Here is a 20,051-nt window from a genome sequence, read left to right as displayed (position 1 = left end):
GATGTCTAATCGCGCGCGGACAATCGGCATTCGCGCCAGAAACAAATTAATACATGAATCAATCTTTGTTGCGCGCTTGCCTAAATTGGAACAGTCTGCATCGAGAGAGTAAACGTGTTGACAAAGTTAATTTCGATGTTATTTTCATTTTATTCCGTGAAATTTCGTTAAGATACTGATAAAGGGCGCGTAGCGATAAAGTAATCTTATCTTTAAATCTTTGATAATTTTCCCTTTCACAAAGTATAAAATTAGCTGGAGCAAAATTGACATTCATTTATGTGCAATAGATATCTTTGTATGTGATAGATTTGCATTTATCGATGTAACGAAAATATGATTTAAAAAATGTACATAAAATTGTTGGATAAACTAGGGTATGATGATGGCCATACGGAAAAGATGGCCATAGGCTGCAATTTTTTCAATAATCGCTACATAGTGTGCTTTTTTAGTCATTATCAAAGATAATCGATATTTACAGTTTATGTCCATACATTATTCGAAATAACGATATTATGAATCTTATATCATATTTGTACTTTTGATTACCTGCAAAGTTTTTCATTTGTCCACTAAAAACTGTTATAACGTCGAATAAATTACAGTTGTTAAGCTATCGTAATCGACGTTAGACATATTATAAAGATATGTAAATTGTTACCTATATGACCTATAATTTTTATTTTCGTTTCTACTATTTTTTTTATAAATATTATAGCCATCTTTCTGTCCCTATGGTCATCTTTTCCTTAAAAGTTGAGTAAGATGGCCCATACTTATGTTGTACTATTTTGATAATATAAAATTTCTATTAAATATTTTCCTTTTAATTTCGATAATATTACGCAATTTAAGCTTCAGTGAAGATGATATGCCAAACACTATTAAAAAATAACAAAAATAAAAGTATGTTTTTTGTATTTTAAAAAACTATGGCCATCTTACCCGAGTTTATCCTACATTGAAAAAAATATGCGTTTGTTTGTTTGTTTAATAAAACTCATTAATCGTCGTATTAATTTTCAATCATATATATTTCTTTATCATCGATAATAAATTGTAGAACAGAATTTCGCTGCAGCAAAAGGATACCTTTAATTATCCAGTTGTGTTAAAATTTTAGAAAAAAAAGATAATTTCACTTCTTTTTCTTTTTTTATATGCTTCAGTTATTACTTGGATACAAAATTTTTCGTCGGTCCGCATCTCTGTTGTAAGCAGCCCTTAACGAGAAATGTTTTTGCTTAAGCCGAATTATATTGATGTCATGGATAAAATTATATGCGAGAGTGTTAATCTCGCAAATGTTAATTAGCCATTACGCCATGATTGTTAATAGTAAATTATGAGTTATTAATGACAAGCTTATCGACGATCTGGATCAATGAAAGGATTGACTTTGATTTAACAATTTATGCGCGCGATGCATATACGCAGAGTAACCTGTTATCATTCGGTAAGGGCGCGCGCGTGTAGCGCGCGAATGATTGCCAGCGGGGTGATAAAGTCCTCACGATCGGCCTCTATGATAAATAATCACTCGGTTGTGTGTGATATACCTTCACCCCCGCCGCGATAATTTATCGCCCTATAGGCGAAGCAAGCGCAGTTAAACGAGCTATCACCGTCGCGAATATCTCCTAACAACCGTTGTTCCTTATTCATTACATGAATATGATTATTGGAGTAGAATTTTGAAGAAATGTAATTGTCGAAATTGGATATGACAGATGACAATATGGATGGATTTTTTTTTGTTGAAATATTTTCAAAGCATTAAGTATATGACACAAATTGAAAAGTGTATACGTCAATCAGTGTTACAACGGTAAACTCGTTGCGAATGATTATTAATCATCGGAAAACAACGGTAAAAGCTGAGCCAAGATTTTCTATCGTCGGCTCTATTGTCTGAGACTTGTTTTAGCTCATGACGAGCACCAGTCGAATCACAATGGATATCAACCGAAATCGCGCATAGGCAGGCGTCCTATAGACGTCAGATTTTGTAGCGCTCGGTCGAACGAAATGAAAAGCGCGAACGAAGCTTCCTGGATTGCGGCGCGTAATATTCGCGGCAGCTCGTGCGATTTTGTTACGAGGCGGCACGACAATTTCTCGCAGCAGAAACACCGGCCCCAGAAATCCAAGATCTCCGAGCTCGGTATTTCGAGGCCGGGAGGGGGAAGGGGGGAGGGGGAGAGCAACTTGAAAGGGTAGCTTGAAAGAGAGAGGAGGGATAGAGACGGACGCGCAAAAGAGAGAAAGAGAGAAGACTGGGAAAGATTTTCGAGTACTACACGTAGAGAAGGCGACGGCAGCAGGGAAAAGCAATCGGGCGACGCGGATTCGGGGTTTTCACAGCCCTTGTCGATCGCGCGAGATTGAACGAGGCGTGTCCAAGTGCCGCGACTTCGGAATATCCGTGGAAAATTGAAGGAGAACACGCTCTATATGCGGATTCTACTTCCAACGAACCTCGCAGCCGTGGCATTGCTTTCCTCGATCGCTTTTTAAACGTTTAACCGATAACGCCTATGCAAGCATGTACATTTAATGCATATTTACAAGAAAAATGAAATATTGACTTGAAGTTTTTCTTTGTATTAGAAATATATCATACATATCCGAGAGAATATGTAGTTTCGACCAAAACTTGCAAATATCTATTGTAAGATAAATCTTTCATCGATATTAAAAGAATTAAAAGACCTTTCAAAATTGTTAAACTTATTTTAAAATAGATGCTGACAATCAGTAATAGAAACTTTTTTATTTACATTTTTAGTAGATACCAGCCATCATTAGCAATTTCTTTTGACGAGTTACGTCAAGAATTTTACATATAGATGTAGGATCTGATCAAGAATACATGATGACGCGAGAGTAACAGCGGAGGAACGTAGTAATGGTTCGTAGTGGAAGGAGAAATTCGACAGACTGATGGAGTGAGTGTTGACTTAGGATAACAGTCGCCTCATCAGTCAATCAGTCAGGTAGACAACGGCAGGAAGGTACTTCGTCTTCGGTTGGAGCCTGTCGTCTTGTTCTGTTCACGTCGTCCTAAAGAACACCTAAGTGAGTCACGAATCTGACCACCTGACATTCAAGGGACTCGAGATCGAGGACTAAAATGAAAGAAAAAAAAAAAAAAAAAAAAAAAACAAGATGGTAGGACACGCATCGTATACACGAATCGACGGGGTCGAAGAAGTCTGTTTGTCGTCCCTAAGAGCACATTGATCTAATTCTTCGCATGTGTCTTATAATGCACATTTCGTATTAAAAGCGATATTCACAGAGTGCATATACTTAATAGGTTCAATTTGTGTTATAAGAATGTTGAAATTTTTCTCCTTTATATTCAAATCATAAACTTTGTCATTTTCAATTAAATCCGCACATTTTGAATATGATGATTTTTAATGTAAATAATAAATTTTATTTTTTCCTTACTTTTTTTACATTCAGATCTAAGTACACGTGCGTTTGTTAATGCCGTTTAAAAATATTAAAACTCAAACGTGGCAAAAGTTTTTCCATTATTTTATGCCTATTATAAATATTAAATTAGAAGAGATTACAATCTGGAATCGGTCAAATTTCTCTCCGTCTGCATAAGTGTTATCAATTTGATGTATTTACACCGATACTTTAAACGTCAATATTTTATATGCCGAGGATTATAATCGCATCTTTGTTCAAACTCTTGAAACAAGAATGATATTTTTCTGGGTTCGGAGCACGACCCTTCCGATCTGAAAAATCTGGATCATCACTTGAGGAAGTCGTAAATCAACGTCTTGTATCTCTCGAATACGGATTGAGTATGAGGCTTTCAAAGCCGGTTGCTCCAAGAGGAGGAATTGCGGGGAAAATGGGGAAAGGGGAAAGGGGAAAGGGGAAAGGGGAAAGGGGAAGGAGGAAAGGAGGGAAGGAGGGAAGCAAAAGAGACACGAAAAGAAGGACAGAAGGCACGCGCGGAGGGAGGAGGGAGAGTGGAAGAGGCGCGGAGGAAGGAGGAAGGAGAAAACGGATTCACCCGTCAGTCACTCTCTGGCAGACCGCGAGAGAATCACAATGCGAGGCTTCCCTCTTCTCGCCGTCCCTCTTCGTCCTTCTGTCCGCCCGTCCGTTCGTCCGTCTGTCTGCCTGTCCATCCGTTCGTCTCTTCGTCTGCCTCCTGTCACTCTCCCCGCCAGCCTTCCGACGGTTCTCCCGCATCAGAAATTCATCTCCTCTTCTGTCCTCCTCCAGGTTCTCCTTTTGTTCCCTCCCTTACCGCCGCAGCCGCCGGCTTGTTATTATGTACTGTTTTTATTGCCAGGACGTTGCTAAAGTTCGACCCGGTTACTTGCCCCGGCGTCATTGCCATCGAGCGATCCGCGCCTCCCCGGGATTTTAGCGAATGCTAAAACAGAGAGAGAGAGAGAGAGAGAGAGAGAGAGAGAGAGAGAGAGAGACAAAGAGAAGGAGAAAGGGGTAGGGGGAGAGATAATCGAGCGCGAGTTAGTACTACTTATCAAAGATCCGTCTCGGAAGAGAGGCGTCCCGACAACTCTTCGCTCGGCTGTCCCGACGTGAAAGAGACGAGAAATTAACTTCGTGCCTCGCGAACATCTCTTCTTACGTACGCAGCTCTACATTTTAACACGGTGGTTATGTAATTACCGGTATCCACCGGCGAGGCCTGTCTAACAATGAGGAACAGAGTATGATGGAGGAAAGGCAACGGATTGATGTTTCTACGTACGTAATAATTCTCACACAACGTCTAACAAATATTGCATCGGGGGATGTAAAATAATTCTCTCGAGGGAAACTTCCTTTTGATATGTCACGTCTTTGTCTCGGGGGGAGGGATCGATTCCGTTCTATGCAACACGATACATTAGATTAGTTAGTCTCAATTCATCTTAATAACACCCTTTTTAATTACATTTAATTGTGTGCGCCGAGTATAGGCTGTGTAAACTATATTTAGATAAAGAATACCTCGGCTATCTTTTGTCGCTTTTAAAATTGCCGCTCTGCGTATCACCTTTCTTACAAACAATTAAGCAGACACCTTGCGTTATAAATTTTCTTAGTAGGTGAAGATTCGGCGTAGATGATGCTAATTACAAACAAACCCAACTGATTTAACGCGTTGATTGCGCGTAAATCACTAAAGTACACAAGCTGACACTAGTGCGGATGCTTATGCACGTTAAAATTTACGCCTTACTCACCGCAATTTATGAACATGCACTAAAGGATTCTTGTCTTAACACCTTATTTTTCGTTCTGCCATTTGTAAGGCTTACCGCGTTTCATCTTGGCGACTCGTTCCGCCTTTGCACGTCTAAGAGTGACAAATCGTTTTCGGGAAGAATAGTCCTAAAAGAATACGTTTAAAAATAGGCGAGAAATAATTAGTTTTAAGAGACGTATTACACACATTTCATCACATTTTAAAAAATTGTACAAGGAATAAGTAGATTATAATAATTTAAGATTATAATAAATGTAATGATAAAAACTCGGATTAAAAATTATTTCCATTAATTATCACTCTATACATTTTAGATAATGATAAATTTGTAGGTAGATTAAACAGGTAGATTAAATGGATTATTAAATGGATATAAGAAAAAACATTTAAAAATAATGAGAAACAAAATCAACATTTTTTGTTGACAATTACCATTTTACAACACTTTTATATAATTGGAATTTTTTTAATTTTTTGACACAATTGTTTGTTACATAATAACTTGTAATTATTGAAACTTAATTTTTATCAATTGATTTATATTATAAGAATTTAGATGAAATCATTGTAATTTTCTTTCACAAAACTCTCGAAACCTGGCGACCATAAAGGACCGGGATTAACAGCAATTAGCAGCGGTCGATCGTCCACACATAGAATAACGCGCGTGACTGGTTCGGTTCAATCTTACTGTGACTATAGCACACAGAATAGCTAATACCATCAGTTAGCCATTGGTACACTACCAGCATGTGTACGCCAATGTATGCAGGTGGTTGCTATCTATATACGAAGCTCGTGCGCAAGTTTATCGTGAACTAAGAAGAAAGGAAGAGAGAGAGAGAGAGAGAGAGAAAAAGAGAGAGAGAATGCATATTTATAAAAGAAAGAGGGAAAAAAAAATATTGGGGCAGAGATCGTAACGGGCTGGAGAAAGCGGATGCTTTGTCGATAAGACTAATTATTGTCGTGGAGCAAGCTGTGTAGGCGGGTATTGGTATAGAGTATAGAGTATAGAACCATCGCGAAGATAGCCACGGCCACTAATACACGGCGTTTCTTTCTAACGTGAAGCGGTGAGTCAAGGACAGCGGGAGCAGATATCGGCCGGTAGCATCTCGCCGAGTGTCAAGACTCGGACCGCTTTTAAGTTCAGTACGCTACGCTCCTCGTTCCCGGCGTATCTTACCGGCGCGGCGCGGCGCGGCGCGGCGGCTACCGGTCCAGGATATGCAATCCGGACCGGTGCGGTCCTTGTTAGCGGCCTGCCAATAGGTCCGCACGAACTCGGCTCGTGCGAGCATTTACATTCTACCGAGCTCTCGACGTCGCTATCCTACGATCGATCTTGATCACCGGTGGAATACTTTCGAACCGCGGAACCCCCGATGACCTTTGTCATTACGGTAGCCTCACAGATACTGTTAAAAAAATATAATAATTATTAACGATACTTATTAACCATTCACAATGATATTGATAATAATAATTTTGTAGAATACAATACAATAGACTGTCTCAATATTGCATTTACAATTAAACATTAACATGTAAAATAGATTGATTATAAAAAGTTTTGTCCTTTGAATGAATACTTAATTGTAATTAATGATTTCTACGGTGCAACTGTCGTACATTCATGAAGATGCATTTCTCTCTCTCTCTCTCTCTCTCTCTCTCTCTCTCTCTCTCTCTCTCTCTCTCTCTCTCTCTCTCTCTCGTTCTCTTCTCTCTCAGGACACCGTCCTGTTTCCCGAAACTAAGCAGCGCTCGTTGAAATCTCTGACTAGAGACGAAAGTAGCGCAATGTTACCATCACGATTGAAATTTCGCAACGTTACTTCGAATCCAGTTCTTTCACGAATGAGTAGACAAGCGGCGCAAGTGTATAGAGAGAGAGAGAGAGAGAGAGAGAGAGAGAGAGAGAGAGAGAGAGAGAGGGAGAGAGAGGGAAAGAAAGATAGAAAAGAAACGATACGCAAATGTGTGCTAGAGTCTACGATTCTGCGACAAACGAAAAGGATGCAAGAGTAAAAGATGGACTATATTTGTAGCGGGCGGGGCTGCCTGCCGGTGGTCCGCCCGCTCGGTTCCTCGACTTCTTGCATTCTCCTCTTCGATACGCGACTGGATCGGAACGATCCTCGAAGGTCCTCCTTTTATCTCCTCTCGTCGTCGTCCCATCGTTCTCTCCTCTCCGTGCACGTAACCTAACCGTCCTACGGCTGGTCCTGACCGGATCGGCCAGCCAGTCGCTTCCATCGAATGGTCCTGCGCCAGGGTCCCGGAGAATCGTTCCGAGAGACAATGGACAATGGGGACATAAATCTGCGTAATTAGTTGCTGATGCTCCCGCGGATCAATGTGCGATCTCCTTTCTCTCCCTCTTCCGTAGCCTGTCTGCGAACAAACGATCGTTTGGTTGGTCACTCGGCAAAGTAGGACGGTGCTCCTGGTTAGGTTGTCCCCACCCTCTATAAAGGGAGGTATGCTGACCATTTTCTGCCTCTCGCCCTGCTCGCGTTTGCCTTGGCGATTGCTCGCGATCGAGGATGCGGCACTCCCTTCTTCAAAGAGGATGTGCCGGGAGCAAGATGGCGACCAAGAGAGTTCCGCGTTATTATTCACATCCGGGTTGGTCATATATATATATATATATATATATATATATATTCTTATCTTTTATTTTTTCTTGCTTGTTAATAAGCTATGTTACAGTAATTTAGTAGAATCTTTTAATGTATGCATATTTAAGCTGTCAATTTTAATTGATTAGACGTTAGGATAGATTGTGAGAAATTTTTGAAAAAATTTACACGCGACATAACTTTTCTTAGAATATCCGATAACTTACATCTGTAGACTTGATCTTAAATCGAGTTGTTTTCTCTGACGCAACGATGACACCACCGTTCATTACCAAGAGTTCAAATGGAAACGATTTGATTAAAACTCATAATGCAGATGATAGAACTCCTTGTCCCACCACACAATACCTCGCCGTCGTCGTCGACGACGACGTATTCGACGTAGCTCGCATTTTCTCTTTCTTCCTCTTCCCCTTGGTCGTCGTATTCGTCGTCGTCGCCATCGTCGTCGTCGCCATCGTCGTCGTCGTCGTCGTCGTCGTCGTCGTCGTCGTCGTCGTCGTCGTCGTCGTCGTCGTCGTCGTCGCCGCCGACGCTGCCGTCGCGAAAGGCTGATAAATGAACCGATAGTGCCATTGTGTTACTCGCCATCTAAACCTTTATATCACTCCTAGGTACTTAGCTTCGTCATTTCTCAGTATCTCCACTCTTGGGTCGTACGTTCTTCTCTGCTATTCTATCAAGATATGGCGGGTGACAGAAGGATTTGATTCGCGTCCTACATTAACGCATAGAGAAAATGATACATGGTGACGTCAATTGATATCTATCGCGTTTTATTTATTTAGTTTCTTAATTTTTTTATTATATATCAAAAGAGTATATTATCTTGAAGTACACTGGTTTGTTTGCTTCTTAAATATATATATATATATATATATATATATATATATATATATATATAATATAGTCATTATTTAATTTTTATTAATAAACATCTTATCTTTTTAATAACGTAATAGAAAATTAATTGATGGATCATGAAATATCCAGTTGCAAAATTGCAGTATGACAAACTGCTTTAATTTTTTATATAAATAATATACTTATACCTACGCAAAATATATATCGTTATTCTTTGTTATATAGATATTTAATAGAAATGACCGTATAGCATGCCATTATTTTTTAATATGTGGTATGTATGTTTCGATGAGCGGGAGAGATATTTTTTTTTAATTAAAAACTACTTTTAATATAGTATAACGACGATTAATTTGTTTGTGCCACGATTTGTTTCAGGGGAGGACGGCGTCGAAGGCTCTGCGCCTGGTACGGACCTCCAAGGCGAGGAGGGCGATTGCGTCGACGAAGATGGCCCTATTAGTCCTAGCGAAAGAGGTTGTGCGCCCATTGCGAAAGAGGACGAAGATGCCGATGGAACGGATGAAGAGGACGATGAGGAGGCATCGCCGCCTACGCCACCGCCTTCCGCTACCTCGAGATTAAATCCAACTATCTTGAGAGACACGGGACCTCCAGACAGGTAAACTTTCAACATACATGTTTGTTTAACATATTTGTTTTTTAATAATAATTGTTTTTATACAACTACTGAAAGAAGAAATATAAAATTATTTAATTATTTAATATTACTTAAAAAAAGGTTGTTTTTTTAAAATAAAGTTGATATAATTATTGTGTAAATATGAAAATTATTTCTATTGAGAAATTCCTTCTATTATATATATATATACGATGAAAATTAAAAATTATATTCTCATAGAAATTTCGTAAGAAATACTACGTTGATAATGTAGAACTTTTATTCATTTATCAGTATCTGTGTAAAAACATTTTTTTATATTTATCAGAGTATTTCTATATTTCCACACTTGTATACGTGTGTACTTTTTCAAAAAAAGACACTCAACATTTTGGTAACTCGCAGCAGTGAAACAGCAATATATCGAGACGTATGTAAATCAATTGTGATTAGTTGCACAAATGATTTCTCGGTACAATCATGTGCCAGTCGTAAAAGCACGTGACACGTAATAGCAAGCATAATATAAGCGTGAAGAATTGGGTGTGTACTTAAATTTTGAACATTGTTTGCCGAACACTCACTAGCCGGTATACTTTTATCGGAGTAAGGAGAAGCTTCTCTTATAATAAAGCGTTTAAATGCTCGCGAACCTCGCCGACGCGACGCGACGCGACGCGACGCGACGTCGTGAGCTTTGATGTTCGCCGTTGTCGGGCGGCCCTCATGTGTGTACATACATACACTACGACACGCCGTTGTTTTAAGAGCAACAAATCGTCACGGGCCTCTTCCGTAAACGCGTGTGTGCGTGTATGCACGAGGTAAGCGTCGGCGGCAGGGGCTAAGCGGAGCGAGGCCCGGATAGGGATAAATAAGTCGGTGTCAGAGTTGATATCGGTGGCTGTGCCGCGCACAACGTCACACGGCTAATAGAGATAGGCACGTGTTACACATCTTCCCACACCGACGACCCCACTAGCAGCGCTACTACCTAACCAGGGACGGCGGTGGCGCTCCCGCCTCCCTACACCCGCGTCGTGCCGCCCTGTCCCGCCAGCCCCCAAAAACTTCCCCTGCATGCGTGGCAGTGGTCCCCTTTCATCTCGCGGTACGCATTCGGCATTCAGTCAGGAACAGTCAGTTACGAGCGGGCCGTCGACAGGCCTGGAACGTTGTTGCACCGCGTCGCGTCGCGACTCGCCTCGCGCGTCTCGAAAGCCGAGAGCTTGCCATTACAATAGAATCGCGTTGGCCCTAATCGTTCTCGCGCCACGTGTTCCCTTTCGATAGTACCAGTCGGACCTCATGCGCGTTGATGACGTTGCGACAGGTATCGATCGTTTCTGTACAAGACTTTGACGAAACCCTCGCGGTTTTTGTCGCGATGACTAACGTCCGTCGTCGAAGCGTATAATTAATCGTACGTATAATTTGTCGCACGACAGAGAGCCGCTGTCTCGCGAGCATTATTTTCACGAATCAGAAACGCTCGCAGCTGAATGTAAATGCGCGAGCGTATTTTTTTTGTGTTTTTTTTTTTGTTGTTTTTTTTTTTTTTTTTACATAAACCCAACAAATAATTTACTGTAAAGTGTATTTTCGATGTCGATAACGCGCGGTAATAATCTGTCATATCTTGTTTATGTCTGTCGCGCGTACATTCATGTGTTGTGCGTACTACACATTAGGAACGACAGACGTTCTCAAGCGTGAATTATCCATCGCTGTTACCATCGTGCAACACGCTAACGTCTCTAGGCTTTATCTATCACGCGAGCCTTTTTTCCCGCTTACCTTTATCGATAAAGAATCCGTCATTTCCATCATATAGTGCGGCAAAAGCTATTTGCGTAATTCCCATGGCGGACCGTTATGAAATATTAACAGCGTTACCTACGTTTTATACCGGTGCTCGTGGATCGGTTACAAGAAAATTATCTCACGATTATCATGATTAATGGCCGCTGTTCGATTGTGAGTTTTGCCAAACGCTTCGCAAAACTCTGATAGATTCTTGTTTTATTCGTCATGTAACTTGTTGGAATCCTGGAACGATCTCGAAGAAGAGACGCGCGTCCGTACTCTAAAATTATAGCATTCGGTATCATTTGCAATTTCAGGGAGCCAATGAGTCCGCGCTGTCCCTCGAGAGATTCTCGGGAATCGTCCGGTCCAGCGACCGGAAGTCCCCCACCACCTGCTACCAGGAGCAGCGCGAGCCCAGTCAGTCCAAGTAGTATCGTGCCTCTACCCCTTGGAACTCACCCCCTGCTACCACCCCATTCTGCAGCAGTCATGGCGGCGTATCTGCAACAAACTCATCAGCGCCTCCTTCTCGGTCACTCGCCTTTATCGCGCGGTTCGGTATCACCACTGGTTTCCTCGTCGTGTTCGCCACCAGCCGCTACCCCTGGCCTCTTGGTATCGCCCACCAGCGTTGGGGAGATCTCACCGTCAGCGACACCCTTGCCGGCTGTGCTGGACTTTAGCACGAGGAAAGCGTCCCCGACCGAAGAGGATGAGGAAGAACAGATATTAAATCTCAGCAAACCGCCTACGCCGTCTTCCTCGATAGAGACGAACAATGGTCCGTTGGATCTTTCAGTATCCAGCAGAAAACGACCCGAGACGGAAAATTTGTCGCCTCCCCCACCACGCAAGTCATCGAGATTGGCCTCTTCGACGAGTTCTACGAGCCATCAAGAAACGGGGCCGGGAGTTGCACCATCTGGTTTTGGCCGACCACCCATAGTATCCCCCTGGACATCTCCGGTGGTGGCCTCACATTTCCCGTACTTCGCTGCAGCAGTAGCAGCAGTTACTAGTCAGCAGCAGCTTTCACCGAAGAGCACTAGCGGTGTAGTGGATCATCATCAGCTTTGGAACGGGAAGATGAAACCGCCAACAGCGCTGGAAAAACCGTATCAACCTAGCGAAGCTACGAAGGCGCTCGAGAAAATGAGCGAGTTGAGCAAACTTGGCGGCGAGGACCTCTTCAGATCATCTTCCGGAGGCGGTGCTGCCGTAACGGGTGCCAGCGCGCCGGCCACAACGTCCAGCAGTCGTCACAGCGCCTGGCAGTCTCACTGGTTGAACAAAGGAGCCGATCAGGCCAAGGACGTTCTAAAATGCGTGTGGTGCAAACAGAGTTTTCCAACTCTGGCAGCGATGACGACGCACATGAAGGAGGCGAAGCACTGTGGCGTCAATATGCCAGTACCACCTCCGGCGCCAGGAATGCACTCGCAGCAGACAAGCATGCCAACCATACCGCCACCTCAACAACCGCATCAACCGCAAACTTCCAACAGTAACACAGGTAGCAACAACTCGGCTACACCCAGCAGCAAGCAAAGTCCATCCGATTTGAATCTTTTAATCAAAGAAACAATGCCACTACCGCGGAAGCTCGTGCGAGGCCAGGACGTCTGGTTAGGCAAAGGTGCCGAGCAAACGCGGCAGATCCTCAAATGCATGTGGTGCGGGCAGAGTTTCCGTTCGCTGGCCGAAATGACTTCGCATATGCAACAAACGCAGCATTACACAAACATTATTTCTCAGGAGCAAATAATATCCTGGAAGTCGTCCGATGACAGCAAGGGCTCCAACGCTACTGGCGCTGCCGGGGGTGGCGGAAATGCCGGGGGAGGAAGCAATACAGGCGTACCACCGGGTGGAGGATCTGGGCCTCACGGTGGAAACAATGGCGGTCCTGGTGCTGGGGCAACAAGCAGTCATGTTAGTGCCGTGCTAACTTGCAAGGTTTGCGATCAAGCGTTCAGTTCTCTGAAGGAATTGAGTAACCACATGGTGAAGAATTCGCATTACAAGGAACACATAATGCGCTCGATTACAGAGAGTGGGGGACGTCGACGGCAAACGCGGGAAAAGCGAAAAAAGTCACTGCCCGTGAGGAAATTGCTAGAACTGGAACGCGCGCAGAATGAATTTAAAAATGGCGATGCTGCCGCCAATCTGACTCATAGCCTCGGCAAGCAAGCCAGTAGAATTACATGCGAAAAATGCGGGGAGAAGATCGAAACTCCGCTCTTTGTCGAGCATATACGTCAATGCGTCGGTGCAGGCACGGTGGGCGTCAATCAGCGAAACTTTTTGAAGAACGCGCTCATGTCCAATCATTTATCTTCAACGCTACCGCCAACCGAGAGCGGACGTAAGAGCGTGAATGAGGAAACGTCTTCGATATCGTCGAGGCATCACCGATCTCCATCCTCTGCCAGCGACGCGACTACGCCTGGTAAAGATACTCCTACACCGAACGCCAACGAAAGTACCCCTCCAATGGGTACCTCGCCATCGGTTTTGAACGCGATAGAAAAGCTCATTGAAAAGAGTTTTGATTCTCGCGTGAGGCACGGCACACCCGGTATGCATCACGCTCAACCCGGCGCACCTATGGGTACAAGCATTCTCAAGCGCTTAGGTATCGACGAGAGCGTGGATTACACGAAACCTCTAGTGGATCCGCAAACGATGAATTTACTTCGAACTTATCAACAGCAGCATCAGCAACAACATTACAACGCGAATGTTGCAGCCAGAAGGGAGCGAAGCGGTAGCGAGTCCAGTTCAATATCAGAGCGAGGAAGCGGTAGAACAGATACCATGACACCAGAAAGACGCATGGATCTGTCTACCACGAGTCACGAAAGACACTCGAGTTCTCTGGCTCATCATCATCGTGCCACTCCAGAGAAACAGACTGCGCCGTTACCTAGTCGCCATCATCAAATTACAGAAGAATCCGGAGATGAAGAATCGTCTACCGTGGTGGTAAAGAAAGAGCCGAGGGACGAAGAGACAGAGGAACGAGGCGCGAACGAGGACGAGCAACAGCAATCGCAATCGACGAGGGAAGTGTTTGTGAAGAAGGAGATAGTGGACGACTGCAGAGACGAGGAGGATCAGAGTTCCTACAATCACCGACGAAGCAGCCTCCATGAAACGCCGGAGGACGGACGAGAGGTTCTGTCACCTCGCATGAATCCACCTACGCCACGGCCGAGCAACCAGGTGGAACAGATTGCGCGTAGCCCCTGTAGAAACAGCACGAGTAGTCCTACCAGCAGCGATCGATCGGTCACGCCACGTGGTACGCCCGACACCAAAGCGTCGAGTAGTCTTGGAGCGCTTTCCTCCATGTTCGACAGCTTGTCCGGTGGCGGCGGCGGCGGCGGCGGCGGCGGCGGAGGCGGTGGAAGCAACGTCGACTCGCAAGGACGCAAAACCAGCAGCCATCCTCTCGCAGCGTTGCAGAAATTGTGCGACAAGACGGAGACGCGAGGTCCGAGCGCCAGCGGCGCTTCAAGATCCGGAGGTAGTTCCACAGCTACCATCGGACCAGGCAGCGGTAGCACGGTAGCAGGAGTGACCGGTTCGGGTCCCGGACCAACACCCGGTGCCATTTTGGCGTTCAGCTGGGCCTGCAACGATGCGGTAGTTACCGCAGATTCGATCATGAAATGCGCATTCTGCGATACGCCCTTCATTTCAAAGGGCGCCTACAGGCATCACCTCTCCAAGATGCACTTTGTCAAGGACGGCGTCATCCCGGATCCATTGACTATCGGCAGGTCGGCCGCAGCGGCCGCAGCCGCTGCGGCGGCCTCCCAGGGCACTTCCGGTGGCCCGAGTCGCAACTCCTCGTCGCCGCCGACGTCGCAGCGCAACAAGTCGCCGCCGCTTCCACAAGCAAACGGTAGCCCGTCACAGTCAGCGGCTTCTCCCCTCGAGGAGAGCCCGCACTCCAAATTTCTCAAGTATACGGAGCTGGCAAAGCAATTGTCCAGTAAGTACGTATAGTCCGAGCCCCGTAAGTAGCGGTGCCACTTGTACATAAGTGTATCTATATTGTAACGACTGTAACTAGCGATGGTTGAAAATTTTCATCCCTTTACCCTCTTCCCCCACCCTTCTTTCCTCGCGAACACCGCCGCGCCGAACGACGTCGTCGCGCATCCGACGTCCTCGGGTTTATGCTTAAAGAGGCTGTGTCGTGGCTATACCGCTAAACGGAAAACAAATCCTACGAGAGAGATTCTACAATGGATTCTATAATGGTGGTAAACGTGTAAGATCATTTCCCATTATCACTTCTCTCTCTGTCTCTCTCTCTCTACGTTTTTATCTCTACGTTAGATAAATCACATTCTATCCGCGTATCATTGTCGTTCAGTAAGACAAGATTCTATTGTAACAATTGTCTTGTATTTTCATCAATTGTCTTGTAATTATATGACGGTATAAGGGCGTATTAAAGATCAGGAATTTAAACCAATATAAATTCACAGATTTTATATTTCAATGCCGTAAGCGTGTAAAAATGATTTCTGTTTATGACAATAGAAATGCGACACAAATGGCACAAAATCTTTTTTTCTAGACTTGTAGCATTGAAAATTGAAATCATATTGTAATTATTCCAACTATTCCAACTTGTTTTATTGACTTGATTTATCTGCTGAAAAATATCAATTACGTTATCATACGTTAAACGTCATAAATTATTATAGTCTGAGAAAAAATGGATATAAGAGATTATATTTAATCATATATATAATTACATACATCCGAAATTTCACACGATTGTGTACATGCACATATAATCACGGCAAATTTCGGATATAATTATTATATATATGTTAAAATGTGATCTTATATGTAATTAAATTTTTTTCTCGAGTAAACAAGCCTTAATCTTTTATTTTAAATAATGTGGACACAAAAAGTCGATACAATTGGTGATAAGAAATCTCTTACGCAGATTTCTTATTTTTTTCCATTTTTTTTCTCGAATTGTTTTGTGAAGATAAAATATATTTAGAAACACAAAAAGATTGAGAAAAAAAATTATTGAATTTAGTATATTAGTCTTAATTATTTCTTCATTTCACATTCATTATATATCTATAGAGAGAAGGAAGACATAGTTTCGGAATCTGACAGTTCTCTTTCTTGACAGAGTTTAGCCTCGCCACCGCGCTCTTTTAAGCCTAAATGTGGATATCTCCGTCGAAAAAACTTTGCCGTTGCGACGATATTATTATTATTATTATTATTATTAGTGAGAAATTTCGTTCGGGTCACAGAATAAAGAATAAGTGCAAACAGGTAACGCAACATGACGCAACGCGACTCCGTTTTCCGTTTTTGGCGATCATCTTAATCTGTTATCGAGGACACATCTTATCATTCCTGGGTTGTTGACGACACGATTTAGCGTACGTCGCATAAGACCCTTTGCAAACTAAAAAAATCTCTACATTGGTGAGAGAGGTTTCAAATTCCATTTTATATACATCCTGTCTTATTATTTCTTTTATACTGATCCCTCTCTTCTTTTACTACATTTTTAATCAATGCAAGAGAAGATTATGTTCTAGAGTAGACGCGCGCGCGTAATCATTTAGAACGTTTCCTTTTTCGCGCTATAGATCGCGTGCAACATGAGAAATCTCGCGAGAGAGTTTTTCGCTTTGGAATTTTTCCTCGATCGCGATCGCTATGGGAATAAGAGTCTAACAATAAGAACGCGCGCGTACAACTTTGTACAATTGACATTTCGTATCATCGAGATACTTTTTCCTCAGCACATTTCGCTTTCCGTTTACTTTGTATCACTTTTCTTCCATCGGTATGAGAAAATTAACAAATTGTACCAGTGACTGTTATTTTTTTGTGCCCAAGAAACGTGAGAGGGTGTGACGATGATGTGGGTGTTGAACGAGCGTTAATTAAATTGTGATGCCACCATATCTCGCGGCACTGCTGAGTCACGGGGCTCGGCACGCGGCCAAGTTTGTGATTTTATAAATACTTAAGGACGTTTACGACGTGAGATGAGGAAGATTACGTGAGATAAAGAAAACTGCAAAAAATCGGTTAGATTAAAGAAAGAAAGAAAGAAAGAGAGGCGGAGAAGTGGAGAAAGAAAGAGAGAAAGAAAGAGACCGGCGAGAAGAAGAGAAAGCTTATCTATCACCTGTCGTAAGATCGTCAGCATGTATACCTCTAGATTATAAGGCCGTAGTTTAGTAGGGCATAGGCTAGGCTAGGGTTCTCGACCCTGTATAGGAATCTCTTTGTTGATACTTATTATTACGAAAAATCGAAGTGAGTTTTGCTCGCGGGAGCGGACGAGAACCGCCTCGAAGAGCGCTACGACTGCTGCGAATAGAAGGTATGGCGATACCTTGGAGCGAGTGTAAGAGCGACAAGAGCCGAAGGGTGCAGAGATGCGGTGCAATAGCGAGACTCGAATAAGTTAATTGACTAAGTACGCGCGAAATGAATGCGTGCGTGAAAGGGAGCAGAATCTGAAAGAGAGAAAGAGAGAGACAGTGTGTGTGTGTGTGTGTGCGTGCGTGCGTGCGTGCGTGTGCGTGTGTGTGTGTGTGTGTGTGTGTGTGTGTGTGTGTGTGTGTGTGTGTGTGTGTGTGTGTGTGTGTGTGTGTGTGTGTGTGTGTGTGTGTGTGTGGGTGGGTGTGTGTGTGGGTGTGTGTGTTTGTGGGTGTGTGTGTTTGTGGGCGTGTGTGCGTGTGCTTGAAAGAGAGAGAGAAAGAAAGAGAATGCGTGTGAGAGTGCATGATGCGTCGTCGAAGAACGCAAATTTTCTCGACGTATAACGTACGTGTAGACCATTGTAAATTTTCTTTGTTCAAATAATATTTATTGCGACGAGAACGAGCCAACGTGTCATTTTACGTGTAAAATATTGTCATTATTATCACTCGAATTATCGCGAATACTGTGTATATTGATTATAATTATAATTATTATATTACAGTGATATACATATATGCGTGTGGCGTAACAAATGCGGAGCATAGGGCGCAAGTGGAATCAGATGAGAATATGAATGTTACCTGGATGATGAGAATAAGAGAGAACGAGAAAATGCGCGTGAGAGGGAGAGAGAGAAAGAGAGACAAAAAAAATAGAATGACAGTTTGGAGAAAGGAAAGAATGCTTCCGAGAGAGATTGAGACAGTGGAAACAGACGAGGAAAGATAGAGCAGCTGCGTGCGGCCCTCAACAACGAAGGCCGGAAAAGAATGGAACATACTTGTATACGTATTTCTTGTAAACTCTAATTCTTCCATCGCGGACTTTAAAAAAAAGTATTTATCGACATAATAATAATATTAATATTATTATTGTAATTATATACGACTGCTGAGAGTGTGATGAACGTAAGACGAGATACCATTACGTGACTGCGACTAACACGATACGTACATACGCGCGCACACGCATACACGTACACGTACTGTACACATACACACACAAACACACACACACACACACGCACACATACACGAGCATGCTTACACTGTCGCAGTGACACTCGAGAAAAGGAACAGCCAGCCGTGCGAATGATACGCTCGAAACGTACCTACCTACTTACAAACACGCAATCACAAAGATATGCATCATGTATACGCGACTCTTGAAACCATTTTACCAGATTTGTCATTATTTAATTATTTCCGTTGTATTTTAAAATGCAATTAAAAGCTCAAATAAATATATATGTTATAAACTAAGAACATGCTCTCTCTCTTTGTTTATCTCTGCCTATCCTCTCCTACAAATCTTTGTTTTCATATATCATTCGTTAATACAAGGGTCGAATAACCTTTTGATAATATATATCACAAAAAAAAAAAAAAAAAAATGTAACATTTGTCACGCACAAAAACTTTTTTTTTTTTTTTTTTTTTTTTTTTGAGAAATGATGTTCCGAATGATGATTTTATTTCGTATAAATCTTGTTTAAAATGTTGTCGCTTAATAATTAGACGATTATTATTTCAAAAATTTATTCACAATACTTTATGAAGCTTATAAAAGTCGTACGATGAAATTGTAGATAAAATTTTTCGCGAAAGAGAAATCAAAGGATCGATTATCAAGAGGCGATTCAAATAATTTACGACCGACCTTGCCTGAAACTATTAAATGTTTTACATATTTCAAGAAACCGGCATCGTCATTATGGTCTCGATTAATTTTTCTTCCAAGTAATTTATATATATATATATATAAATACGAAGTAATGGACGCGTAGAAACGAGCATCAAATATATTCGTCACATCATCGTGCGTACTAACGGTAAGTACCTATTTGAAACAATTTGTCACCGCGTCGTACTTTTATTCTAAATAAACTGACTGGTCCGATCGTTAAATGTCTAACTAATAGCACGGATTCTCGCTATCGATGCGCGATCGTTAAGCGTGAAACCACTTTTCGCTTTCTTTCGACAGATACCTGCATTAATTAGAAATACCGGTATCTGTCCGCGTTCTCTCCGCGCGCGGCTTATCTTCTTGCCTTCTCAGGAGGAGACGGCATTCGAAATTTACGTTTGTGAACGCCAAAGAGAGGGAGAGGGATCCTTAATATAGCGAGCGATCCAGAGTCCGGAGTACAAGCTCGCTAATTCGGTGCTATACAATACCGCATCGAATGTACCGCATCAGTATCAAACTTACCCCCGTATGCGTATATTAACCGCAAAGAATAGACGCGGTCGGCGGATAAACTAGATAAACCGGCGAGTCTGTACACTATATTACGAGCGCACGATTTCGCTTATCAGCCGGGAGACGTTACGCGAGATATCATCTCCCT

General features: G+C 42.8%; 2 protein-coding genes across 10 annotated transcripts in view; one reads left to right on the top strand and one right to left on the bottom strand.

Moving 5' to 3' along the window:
• The window catches only part of Tio (zinc finger domain-containing protein tiptop), a 151,002-nt gene extending 133,745 nt beyond the window's left edge, over positions 1–17,257 (top strand). For 6 of the 8 annotated variants that reach the window (XM_072901657.1, XM_072901648.1, XM_072901686.1 and 3 more), the window contains 2 exons: positions 9,148–9,391; positions 11,515–17,257. In XM_072901657.1, the coding sequence (XP_072757758.1) occupies positions 9,148–9,391; positions 11,515–15,217 (3,947 nt within the window). In that variant the 3' untranslated portion in view covers positions 15,218–17,257. Of the gene's footprint in view, positions 1–9,147; positions 9,392–9,780; positions 10,815–11,514 lie in introns of those variants that run through there. The other 2 variants (XM_072901694.1, XM_072901703.1) reach the window with 2 other exon arrangements.
• LOC140670888 (uncharacterized) overlaps positions 1–20,051 on the bottom strand; it is a 376,593-nt gene that overhangs the window by 185,684 nt on the left and 170,858 nt on the right. The gene's annotated exons all lie outside the window — the stretch shown is intronic.

Source organism: Anoplolepis gracilipes, chromosome 1 (genome assembly GCF_047496725.1).
Source record: "Anoplolepis gracilipes chromosome 1, ASM4749672v1, whole genome shotgun sequence".
In the NCBI taxonomy this organism is placed as follows: Eukaryota; Metazoa; Arthropoda; class Insecta; order Hymenoptera; family Formicidae; genus Anoplolepis; species Anoplolepis gracilipes.
Note: the sequence above shows the minus strand (reverse complement) of the source record. Positions and strands in the feature narration are given on the sequence as shown.